We start from the raw sequence: 12,751 nt of genomic DNA on the forward strand, positions 1-12,751 counted from the left end.
CAGGCCAGAGAGCAAGGGCAGAGTATCCGCTGGGCCCAGGGGAGCAGGTGGACACGGAGCGGCCAGCGCAGCCCTGCCGCAGGCTCCCACACGAGGAGGCCAGGGCAGAGGGTGCCAGGGTCCTCCGTGGCTCATGCCTGCCGCGGCTGCATCACAAGGCAGCGGGCGCCCCTCCACGCACCACAGGGACTCACTTTTCCGCAAGGCGAACTCCTCATCCGAAGGCTTGCGTTCGGGCTTGCGTTTAGGCAACAGCTTCTTCATGGTCTTGGGACTCTTGCTGAGATCCTAGGGAAAGAAATGGAAAATGCTGACCCCTCCACAGGCCATATCTCTACTGGCCCAGCAGAAAGAGCTGCCACTGGGGAATTTCATTTAACTGACTTATTTGAGAAGCAGAGGTCAATACAGGGAGAGGCAAGGCCTAAGGGAGACAGAGCAAGCAAGCACGCATCTGCTTGTTCAATCCCCAATGTCTCCAACAGCCGGGGCTGTGCCAGGCTCAAGCCAGGAGCTACGAACCAAGCCCAGGTCTCCCTCTTAGGTGACAGGAAACCAATTCCTGAGTCCCCACTGCCGCCTCCCAGTAAATATTAGCAGAAGATGGGACTGGGACCAGACCAGCACCAGAACCCAGGTGCCAGGGTACGAAACGCAGGAGTCACAAGGGCATCCAACTGCCCACACGCACCCGTACACTCACACCTGCAACCTCTCAGTCGCCATCCCACCTGCCCACACTCACACCTGTAACCTCTCAGTCGGCATCCTATCTGCCCACACTCACACTTGTAACCTCTCACAGTCGCCATCCCACACACCTGTAACATCTCACAGTCGGCATCCTACCTGCCCACACTCACACCTGTAGCCTCTCAGTCGGCATCCTACCTGCCCACACTCACACCTGCAACCTCTCAGTCGGCATCCTATCTGCCCACACTCACACCTGTAACCTCTCACAGTCGCCATCCCACACACCTGTAACATCTCACAGTCGGCATCCTACCTGCCCACACTCACACCTGTAACCTCAGTCACCATCCCACCTACCCACACTCACACCTGTATCCTCTCACAGTCGCCATCCTAACTACCCACACTCACACCTGTAACCTCAGTCACTGTCCTAACTGCCCACACTCATACCTGTATCCTCTCACAGTCACTGTCCTAACCACCCACACTCACACCTGTAACCTCACAGTCACTGTCCTAACCACCCACACTCACACCTGTATCCTCTCACAGTCATCATCCTAACCACCCACACTCATACCTGTATCCTCTCAGTCACTGTCCTAACCACCCACACCTGTATCCTCTCACAGTCGCCATCCTAACCACCCACACTCACACCTGTATCCTCTCAGTCACCATCCTAACCACCCACACTCACCCGTATGCACAACCTGATTCTCATGCTTACGCTCTCACCACTCACACCCTTACACTCCCTTGCAACCTCCTCCCACACACAGTCTCAGTCTCACTCCTACTCCCTCCTAAACGCTCACACACAAAAAACCACACCCATCACTTATCAGCTTCCCCAAGTGAAAACATCTTCTAATATGTTCTTCCAGACACTTCCTTTCCGTGTGCAAACAGGCATGGTCACAGTACATGGGACCGTCCACTGCACCAGCATCCACAACCACGCCAGGCCAGAAAGGAGCAGCGCCAAGACGCCGCGCCACCACTTCTTACAAGCCCAGGGCAAAGCTGCCTTAAACAGGACTTTGTTTCCATCTGGAAATGTTCTCGCGGTCTCGCACAGCTTCTGGCGACACAGCATGGGGTCCCTGGCAGGACCACACACCTGAAGGGTCACAGGCGCAGAAGCAGGACACACAGCACCAACGTGCTGCCGTCAGACCTGGAAGCTCCAGGCCCCTTCCGGGGCAGAGGCTCCTGGCTCCCGGCCCTGCACAGGGCGCGGACTCTGCACACACCCTTCCCCGGGACTCTGCGCGGAGGGAACAGGAGGACGAAGGCAGCCCTTCGCCCCACGTTAAAGGCACGAGGCCCCTTTTCCTTAAATGTCATAGAGAAACAGAATGCTTCCTTTCCGAGTTCACTGAAATGAAAGAACAAAGCGGGTGGAGTTCAGAAGGACCCATCTCACGCACCCAGACGTCAAGACAAGCTCACGGTCACTGGCGGCGGAGCGGCCACAAGACCTCACCTCCTTGTAGCAGAGGGCAGCCGAGGGCCGGAGCGGGGGTGCAGGCCGCAGGCAGCTCAGGCTCCAAGGCTTGGGAGTCTTCGGAGGCTCCAGGGGTCCCCAGTTGATGGTGGTGTGCGGGGTGCCGTGGTGGGAGGGGTGGGGCAGTGTGTGGTAGGCAGGTGCCAGCGGCACGGGCTTGCTGTCTGCATGCTTGCTGGACGGAGTGACCGGATGGGAGGGGAGCTGCGAGGCACAGAGCGAGAAGAGCAGACGAGCGTGAGGCTGCAGCAGCGCCACGGCCCCGCCCCCGGCGTCACCGCACTCCACCCCACTCGCAAAGACCTTGGCGGCGAAGCGAGCCCCAGGCTGCCACCACTGCTCTCTGCCTCCGCGCGGTCGGTTTCTGTGCCATGTGCATCACGTGACCCCTGCGTGAGCACGGGGCTGCCCATACGTGTGCTTCAGGTCACCAGGGAGCAGCTCCACGCTAGGACTCGGGCCAGACAAGCCACGGCCACCGTGTTGGAAACGCTGCTCCACGCAGCACTCCCACCCGCGTTTCCTGAAGCAGCAGGCGTCGCTGCTCTGGGGATGGGGCCCTAGGGAGTGAGGGAGCCGGCAGCCAGCCAGTTCCTATCCATGATTCACGGTGTTACAGGCGGCAGCCAGATGCAAAAAGGACCTGAAAAACCAAAACCATCCAGGATTTCGTCCTTTACACAAAACAGACGACCACCGGCACCGAGGCTGTATTCTGAAAATTTCAGCTGTAATCAAAACAGTTATTCCAGATGCAGTTTCTCCAAGGGGCAGGCTGTCGGTGAGGTTTACATTCCCATAGTCCAGCAACTGAGAGTTAGATGAGAAAACGTCAAATCAGACAGGTACCATTCGAAACCCGCCAACGACTCCACCTGAGCAGGAGCGGCAAGGCCTGCTTCCCGGGAGGAGACGGGGCGGTGCGGGGAGCTGGTGGCTCTGGGGAGGGACGTCCGAGTCCCCGGGAGCAGGGGCTGCAGGAGAGGCCTGCTGGTCAGCACATGCCCGCCCTGCACACTACACGAACTACAGAATCAGCGTTTCCAAGCCCCGGGACGTGAGAGGGCAGGATTCTGGAAACAGCCCTGCAGTGATAATGTCACAGTCTGCGTATTTGAAAACACGACAACAGGTGCGCAGCGAACAGAACAAGAATTGACGGGAGTTGGGCAGAGCTGGTCACAGGGAGAACGCACGACCCCAGACAAGGTCCCTAGGAGAGGAGAGTGTCTCCAGGGCTCCCGTGAGAGGGCCGGCGACACAGTGAGAAGGAACCCCGAGAGCCAGTGTCCAGGCATGGGCGAGGTTACTGGGTAGGGGAAACCTGTACTGCCACTGCTCTTCACCAACACCCGTGAGGACACACACGTCGCTGGGAGGCTTCTAGGACGGCCAAGTGTCTACACGGCGAAGCTAGAGGCAGAGCCACTCGGTGGGGGGCGGGGGGCAGCTTAATGGCCGTCGTCGAGACGCTGCAAGGGCGGGAGCCGCGTCAGAACCGGGAGCTCAGCGGCGATGCAAAGCCCAGGACAGCAGGTCCCAGTCACAGACGCGGGGAGCTCTGGCACGCAGGCTAACAGGAGGCAGCCCACGGCGGAAAGCCGCCCCAACAAGCAGGCAGGGCTACTGCTATGGCTATGGCGAAGAGTCTGCCAGCTGCTTGGTGCGATCCGGTAAAGACACAGCAGCCGCGACAGCTCGGCACCCACTCCTCGAGCGTCAACACCACGCCGAGAGGCTTCCACACCGAACTCTGGTGGTGACGATGCCGACGTTTGCTGAGGCTCTGAGAAACACTAACGACATTTCTGACAATGAAGACGCTGAGTAGACGTCCTGTTGTAAGGCCTTCAGCGTGAATCTGGCTGCCCCCTTCGCCCGGGGAAACACGAGACACAGGCACGGCTCTCAGAAAAGCCGTCCGATCCCCGCACTGCGTCAGGACCCTGTCAGGACACGCACCGGGGTGTCACAGTCACCCACTGCTGGACGCACAAACGGGACCCAGATACTCGGCACCCCCGCGGCAGACGCTGCCGACGCTGCAAAGCACTGATCAGCCAGCGGCCCTGGGGTCTGGGAGACGCGCGCACGCCCTTACGGTGTGAGACGGCACGGAGTGAGGCTTGATGGTGGGGTTGCCCACAGACGCCACCTTGGTCTGCCTGTACAGGTGGTCCACCCACTCGTGCAGGTCCTGCTGGCTGCTGCAGGACACCAGTATCCGCTCGATCATGCTCCCTGGACGGGCAGGAAAAGAGAGGATGAGTGGGGAGAGAGTGGCTGAGCACCACGGCCCCCACCCCACAGACAGCATGCTATTGCGGTGCACACATGGCATTCACGTGGGGCACACGCGGCACTCACACGGCACTCACACGGCGCACACATGGCGCTCATGCAGTGCTCACACAGAACTCATGTGGTGCTCACGCAGCACTCACATGGCGCACCCATGGCGCTCACACAGCACACACGCAGTGCACACGCAGTGCACACAGCACTCATGCAGTGCTCACATGGCGCACACACAGCACTCACACAGCGCTCACATAGTGCTCACACGGCACTCACAGCACACACACAGCACTCACATGGCGCACCCGTGGTGCTCACACAGCACACACACAGCGCACACAGCACTCATGTGCTGCTAATGGCACACACACAGCACTCACACAGCCACAGCGCTCACACAGTGCACACATGGCATTCACACAGCGCACACGCGGTGCACACATGGTGCTCATGTGGCACAAATGCACGTGGTGCTCACATGGTGCTCACGTGGCACACACGCAGTGTTCACACGGCACTCACTCAGCACTCACGTGGCACTCACACAGCACACACATGGTGCACACGTGGCACACACGCAGTGTTCACATGGCACTCACGCAGCGCTCACACGGCATACATAGTACACACGCAGCACTCACACGGCACACACGCAGCCCACACGGCACTCACGTGGCACACACACGGTGCACACGGGGCACACACGGCACACACGCCACTCACGTGGCACACACACGGTGCACATGCGGCACACACACGGTGCACATGGGGCACACATGCGGCGCTCATGGTACACACGCAGTGCTCAAGCCATCACCTGATATCTCAAACGCATTCCTATGACTCTCACTGTCCTCAAGCTTTGAGATTGTCATTCCTGTCGTCGGAAGCTTCCCCTGAAAAAGACCCCCACCAAAATACACGATCAGGGTTTCCCTAATAAAGCATGGAGCATCATTAAATAATCCTGGAAATGACAGAACCGTGCGACCCTCAAAGGCGCCTGCTGGCAGCAGACACATGTGGAACACAAACGTCTCTCTCAAGTAAGAACACCGCACACCAAACCCAGAGGGCGGACGGGCACACGGGCCGGGGGCAGGAAGCCGTGACAAGCAGCCCACCTGCCGGGTGTGCGGGAGTGCCGCGCCTTCTGCTGTGCCGGAGCAGGCACGCGTGTGCCTCATGAGGAGTCAGAGAAGCTCCGTGTTTGCAGTGAAATTAGGGTGGGGATGGAGGCCAGGCCGGAACTGAGCGAGTTACACCACGCGGCTCACCAAACACGAGCAAGCAGCCATGCGAAAGGCTGCACGCTGACAGGCATGGGGGGATGGGGAGCGGAGCTGTCGGTGGAGGGAGGTGCCAGGCACGGCTGAGCACAGTCACTGGGCCTGCTCACACAGACCTCGGCACACAGGCCCGGCCAGGCCAAGCAGCTGGGGGACAGTCGGCCGGCCAGGAAGCAGGGCCCAGCACCTCCGAGGCAGAGCTCCCGCCCAGGACTCTCAGTGCCCCTCCACTTCCAAGGGCCCCAGAGCCCCCTGGACAGTGATGGCCGTGTCACCGTGTTGAACTGCAGCGCTGGACCCTGGGGGACACCACATCCCATGCTGCTGGCTCAGACACCCCGAGGACAGGTTCTAGAAGCAGACACCAATGCCCACGGCACACAGACTACCGGTCACCACGTCCAGACGGGAAAGCTGCCCCAGAAACGGCGCCCAGAGTGGGCAAACTGGAGGCAGCGGCTCCACCCACCCCAGGGCCCACGTGCAGCCAGGGGAGGAAGGCTCTGACCCACGCGGCACCGAGGGGGAGGGGACCCAGCCAGGCTGAGCGTGACTTCCGGAGGTGCGAGCTCAGCTCTCCACAGCACCAAGGAAAGGTCAGGCTGTCGGGTGGTCTGCACAGATCTGGAATGGCCGTGTGCTGATAAGTCCTCGGGGTGACAAAGCTCCTGTGGAAGCCCACACAGCCTGGCTGGGGACAAGGCAGGGAAACAGAGCGACAGGTGGCGTCCAAGTCCTCGGGGACTCAGTGCCCAGCAGGGGTCGGCGAGACCTGCCAAGGACATCCACCGTGGCTGCCATTTCTTCCCAGGTTAGCTCTCATCGTCCAGAGGAAAGCAGTGACATGATTCCAATGAGAAAGGCTAAAGGCTGGCGTGCTCCCCTGTGGCCCACCTGGGCTGAGCTGCACGCTCGCGAAGCTCTGGCTCAGGCCTCCGCCCTTACCCACAAGCCCATGAACACAAGACCGGTCGCACAGCAAACACCGGGCAGGGGCGGACACCAGCCTGGCCCACAGCACTCTGTCCTCATGGCTTCCTTTTACTTAGAATGGACACCAGGAAATGGCCGGCGCTGTGTGTCCCCACCTGAATCCAAAGAGCACACACTGTGCACAGAGCAGACAGACATTCGCAGGATTTAACGCACAAACGCAAAGCCGGCCTGAAGGTCCTCCTGAGGCCCACGGGAACTACAGGACACAAACCTGTAACGTGCTCACCTGGTAGATGAAGCCACTCATCCTGGGGCTGGCCGACAGCATTAGCAAGGTATTTGGGAAGAGCAGAAGATACCTTTCATTCTTTTCCTAGCACAAAAACAAATTCAAAGAACTTTGTGCAAATCATCTTGCACTAGTGAGCATGTTTACTTGACCCTACGAAACATCACACCACTTCCTGTTCAGGGGTCTCTGCCACGTTAGCTAAAGTCAGTGGAGACCAAGTTCTAGATCACGTACCAGGTCGTCACGTGTGACTGCGAGCAGGGAGTTTTAACAGCTTCGTAGACAACGGACTGACTCAGAATAAAGCAAGGCCCTGGGCCCACAGGCATTCTGTGCGACAACCCCAGTTACGGAGCTCAGCTCTGCCACAACTATTTTCAGTTCATCTAAAATTTCTCGTGGTGGTTGAGGCAAAGAGGGAGAAAAGAGCCTGTCAAGTTGTGGTGGCGACAGCAGCTGGACCCCGAGGCTAACGCGAGGGGTGGGCGGCGAGGGCAAGACTGACTGCGGATAACGAGCTCCTGGCACCCCTCCCAGGCCCCGGCACGCCAGTCACCCTTTCCTCAGCTGCCCACACACTCACCTGGTCACACTGCAGGCTTAGTAAAAGCAGTCGCCCCACAGGTTCGCAGCCAAAGCCACCACGACTGAATGACAAACACCCAGACTCTTCGAGAGGCAGACACAGATACGCTGCTGCTGACACCCAAACCACTGCCCAGAGACGTGTGACCAAGCCAGGAGCCCGGGTGAGTGTTCCGCGCAGTGGTTAGGACGCTGCTGGGGACGCTGTGTCCCACCCCGGAGCGGTGGTTCTGGCGGTGGCTCCGCCCGACCCCAGCTTCCTGCTGATGTACGCCCTGGGAGCCAGCAGGTGACGGCTCCACTGGTGGGTCCCTGCCCCACCGCGGGAGACCTACCCAGAGTGCAGCAGAGCTGAGCTTCCCTCCGCTGCTGCAGGCATCCGGGCAGTAAACCAGTGGGGGAGACCTCGATCTGCCTCTCTCTCCCTCTCCACCCTTCCTTTAGTATATACTGTAACTGGGGGACACGAGGAAGCACAGTGCTTCGGAAAGGAGGGCTCCACACCGGGGAGAAGCACGGAAAACTGCTCATCGTATGCCCCTCTTCAAGACTCAAGGGCACCCAGGGAACACCCAGGGCGCAGGCTCTCAAGAGCCCCAGCGGCACACAAGCTTGTCGGTCCTAGGAGCCCCAGCACCCTAACCCTCACCCTCACCCCCACCCCAACCCCTAACTCCTAACCCTCATCCCTGCCCCAACCCTAGCCCTAACGCTCACCCCAACCCCACCTCAGCCCTAACCCTCAGCCCAACCCCACTCCTAAACGTCACCCCTACCCCAAACCTAACCCTAATCCCAACCCTCTTACCTCAACCCTAACCCTCACCCCAACCCCACCCTAACACTCATCCTCACCCCAACCCTAGCCCAAACCCTAACCCCCACCCCCACCCTAATCCTAACCCCTAGCTCCTAACCCTAACCCTCACACCCATGCCAATCCTAATCCTAACCCTTAACTCCTAACTCCTAACCATAACGCTCACCCCCACCCCAACCCTAGCCCTAACCCCAACCTCACACCTAACCCTCACTCCCACTCTAACACAAACCCTAACCCTAATCCCAACTAACCCTCACCCCAACACCACTCCTAACCTTCACCTCCACCCCCACCCTAACCCCACCCCTAACTGTGACCCCCACTCCCACCCTAGCCTAACTCCACCCCAACCCTAATCCCTCCCCTAACCGTGATCCCCACCCTAGCCCTAGCCCTCACCCCAACACTCACCCCAGCCCTAACCTTCACCCCTACCCGCACCCTAGCCCTAACTCCACCCCAACCCTAGTCCCTCCCCTAACCGTGATCCCCACCCTAGCCCTAGCCCTCACCCCAACACTCACCCCAGCCCTAACCTTCACCCCCACCCGCACCCTAGCCCTAACCCTCCCACAACCCTAACCCGACCCCTAACCATCACCCCACCCCCACCCCCACCCAGAATCCCCCCTGCAGCAGCACTCCCTGGTGTGCACGTCTGGCACCACAAGGACACGCTGTGGGAAACGCGCCCAAGATCACGAAGTCAGGAAGCACACGACTAAGAATCAAACTGCTTCCGTGAGGACCAGGCGGCGAGAAAGCCCAGTCACGACTCCCGGGGCACGCAGGCCTCAGCAGCTGGCGGAGGGGACAGACGTCTCAGAGGGGACAGGCGTCTCAGAGGGGACCTCGCGGCTCCGATCACGTCAGCTGCTTCTCCCAGAGATGGACCATGCAAAGAGGCGCTTCCCCGTAACGAGTGAGCACGAACTCACGCGCACGGTCAAAGTGGACGGCTCGTGGGGTTCAGACGGCAGAACCTGGTTTAACTTCCCACTAAGCTAAACCCAGAAGAAAACTGTGACCCCTGCCCACCCCACCACCCGCCGAAAGTAAATGCCAACTGGAACACACGATAGAAAAGTGCAACGACATGAACCACGGGAAACATTCCCAGGAGTGACGGCCGGACAGGCACAGACCTTCACACAGGCTCTGGAAAGCCCGCAGCCAGATCTAAGCCCCTCTGACGCACTGTGACAAGCCCCAGACCCAGTTGTGACAGGACAGGAGTCCTGCTGACAAAACCCAGGGACAGACGGGGGTGACAGCAGGTGGGCCGCCCTGATGACGCTGTGTGGCGGGACCCTAAGGAGGGGACAGACGGGGGTGACAGCAGGTGGGCTGCCCTGATGACGCTGTGTGGCGGGACCCCAAGGGGGGACAGACGGGGGTGACAGCAGGTGGGCTGCCCTGATGACCTGTGTAGCGGGACCCCAGGTGGGGACAGACGGGGGTGACAGCAGGTGGGCTGCCCTGATGACCTGTGTAGCGGGACCCCAGGTGGGGACAGACGGGGGTGACAGCAGGTGGGCTGCCCTGATGACGCTGTGTGGCGGGACCCCAAGGGGGGACAGACGGGGGTGACAGCAGGTGGGCTGCCCTGATGACGCTGTGTGGCGGGACCCCAGGTGGGGACAGACGGGGGTGACAGCAGGTGGGCTGCCCTGATGACCCTGTGTAGCGAGGCCCCAAGGGGGGACAGACGGGGGTGACAGCAGGTGGGCTGCCCTGATGACCTGTGTGGCGGGACCCCAGGTGGGGACAGACGGGGGTGACAGCAGGTGGGCTGCCCTGATGACCTGTGTAGCGAGGCCCCAAGGGGGGACAGATGGGGGTGACAGCAGGTAGGCTGCCCTGATGACACTGTGTGGCGGGACCCTAAGGAGGGGATAGACGGGGGTGACAGCAGGTGGGCTGCCCTGATGACCCTGTGTGGCGGGACCCCAAGGGGGGACAGACGGGGGTGACAGCAGGTGGGCTGCCCTGATGACCCTGTGTGGCGGGACCCCAAGGGGGGACAGACGGGGGTGACAGCAGGTGGGCTGCAGTACCTCACTTCCTGCACACTGCATTACGACCTGGGACATAAAGATGACGCTGCCCAGGGTCCTGATGTCGTCCCCCTCCCAGTTCCGGATGGCTTCTGTCAGGATCTGGGACTCCAGCTCTTTCCTTTTCCGCACCTCTTGACACTGGGCCTGAGACACAGAACCACACTGTCAGAGACAGGACTTCCAGAAGCTTCCACACTGGCTGTACTGTCTGCCTGACCCTCCCACTGACAGCCACTGACCCTAGCCTACCTCCCAAGACAGGTAATCAACTGATCTGCTTGACTGTATGGAGCTGGAAACATTTTCTTTACAAAAAAAAAAAAAAAAAAAAAAAAAAAAGTGTGGGCTTCTCTCACAGAAGCAGACACAACTCTGCTGGGACACCAGCAGTATCCGACACACAGAGCAGACCCTGCACTGCTAGGAGGGGACGCAGGCGCTCCGGCTCACTGGCGTCGCCAACATAAAGGCCAAAGAGGAGAAAGGCCAGGGCAACTGTGCTCCCTGGAGGGACACACAGCTGCCGGCACCCCGCGCGTGTGGGCGGAGCCACCGGAATCCCACTGTGGGCGCGGCTGTGACACTAACGACGTGGTGCCTGTTCAGAACCTACAGTCACCAGGTCCCTCTGCGGGTGCCCAGGCCCGCTCCAACAGCAGTGACGGCCGCGGAGTTCCCACTACTCGTTCACCGTCGTCTCATCTGCGCAGACGCCGAGTCACGTGGAAGCAGCTTTTCATCATCTAACTTGTCCTCCCCGATTCACCGCCACACTCGGCTTCGGCACTTACAGACAGGTTCTTGAAGGCAGTCATGGATTTCTGGATATCTTGTCTGTCGGGATGATAATCCTTCGAAGAAGAAACACACTATGAGCTCCTACCTCACATGCCAGGAAGGCCCCAGCACCGCCCCCTCCGGCGGCCCGTTCTCCTCAGCAGGGAGCCACTGGATTTAGCACGGGGGAAAGAGAGCAGCCGGGGCAGGCGGCAGCAAAGGAAGCCGGTTTTGTGAATGACGCGTCCCTGCAGCCTGCAGCTACAGGCTGTCTGCGGCCACTGCTGCGCGGACCGTCAGAGGGTCAGGCCGTGAGCAGGACCTGCCAGCTGCTCACCTGCAGAAAAGGTGGGCCCGGGCCCAGGGCGTCCCTCAAGCCCCCCACACCTGCAACCGCTCGGTCAAGGCCGAGCCAACAGCCGCTCACGAGGCGGCTCTCCCCCTGCCGGCCCCTGGTGCAGCTACATGCTCCTGAGGGACGCTGCCGAGCTACTAGGAATCAGCTCACTCCTCCAGCCTTTACAAACACTTCCGTCAGCAGGGGAGGTGGGAGAGCAGCAGGAGGAAGTAGCATAAAGCCTGGGTAAGAAGAAGAAACTTAACGCTGGACAAAATCGTTCTGAAAATCCGCTAGTTAAAAACACCGGGTAAACTTTCTGTTGATTCTGGCTTCTCAAATAAATAGCTAGTGATAACTACCTTTATTTATTTATAGTAAGTCTGACTACCCTGCCACAGACTCTTGGCTGCAGCACCTCCCTCCGTCTGTCTGAACGCACAGCCCCGAGTCCCTGGCTAGCGCCCTGGGTGACAGGGGCCGCGACAGCACCTACCTCCATGTGTCTTTCCAGCTCCTTGAGCAGCGTGGGGTACTTGTCGAGGCGCATGAAGGGTCTGCTGAGGCCGGTGGTCAACACGAGAATCCCCGGGCTGTTGGCACCTTTCATCTCCATGAACTCCCCCAGGTCCTCACTGGGCAGGGAGGAAGATGGAGCTCAGGTCAGGGCGAGCGGTCCTCACGGCTCTGACTTCTACTGAGGGGCCAGCACTCACAGCAAGCGACACTGTTCCAACTTGGGTTTTGAAGCCTACACACAACTTCCTAAGCAAACACGAGCTGCTCTTCTGAAACGCCAAAGGAGACCCCTGGAGGGTCCCAGCTCTGCGCTTCCATGAGCAACAACAGCTGTGCGTGATGCAGGATCAGCAAGTCTGCGCAGTTCTGCTAGTGCCACAGTGGGCCCAGTGTCCCGAGCTGCTCAGACGGCTCCCAAAGGCCCTCCTGCAACCTCTCCCAGGGTCCCAGCTTTCCGCACACCCAGCAACGGCTCCCGACCTGAAGGTCGCACAGAGCATCACAGGCCGGGAAGCAGCATGCGTGGAGGCTTCGGACATCCAACACCACTCCATCGTCACGTCACGAGAGGAGAGAGGCAACACTGCACGTCCAGAGCCCCACCAAGGCGCGGCCTCCTCGCTCAG

General features: G+C 60.0%; 1 protein-coding gene across 2 annotated transcripts in view; it reads right to left on the reverse strand.

Annotated features, from left to right (window-relative positions):
• The window catches only part of ARHGEF7 (Rho guanine nucleotide exchange factor 7), a 178,896-nt gene that overhangs the window by 18,593 nt on the left and 147,552 nt on the right, over window positions 1-12,751 (reverse strand). For both annotated transcript variants that reach the window (XM_062193929.1, XM_062193930.1), the window contains 8 exons: window positions 12,103-12,241; window positions 11,284-11,343; window positions 10,490-10,636; window positions 7,019-7,105; window positions 5,325-5,403; window positions 4,311-4,450; window positions 2,189-2,413; window positions 195-288 (listed from right to left, as the gene is read on the reverse strand). In XM_062193929.1, coding sequence (XP_062049913.1) covers window positions 195-288; window positions 2,189-2,413; window positions 4,311-4,450; window positions 5,325-5,403; window positions 7,019-7,105; window positions 10,490-10,636; window positions 11,284-11,343; window positions 12,103-12,241 — 971 coding nt within the window. The remainder of the gene's footprint in view (window positions 1-194; window positions 289-2,188; window positions 2,414-4,310; window positions 4,451-5,324; window positions 5,404-7,018; window positions 7,106-10,489; window positions 10,637-11,283; window positions 11,344-12,102; window positions 12,242-12,751) is intronic.

Source organism: Lepus europaeus, chromosome 6 (assembly GCF_033115175.1).
Source record: "Lepus europaeus isolate LE1 chromosome 6, mLepTim1.pri, whole genome shotgun sequence".
NCBI classification, from domain to species: domain Eukaryota; kingdom Metazoa; phylum Chordata; class Mammalia; order Lagomorpha; family Leporidae; genus Lepus; species Lepus europaeus.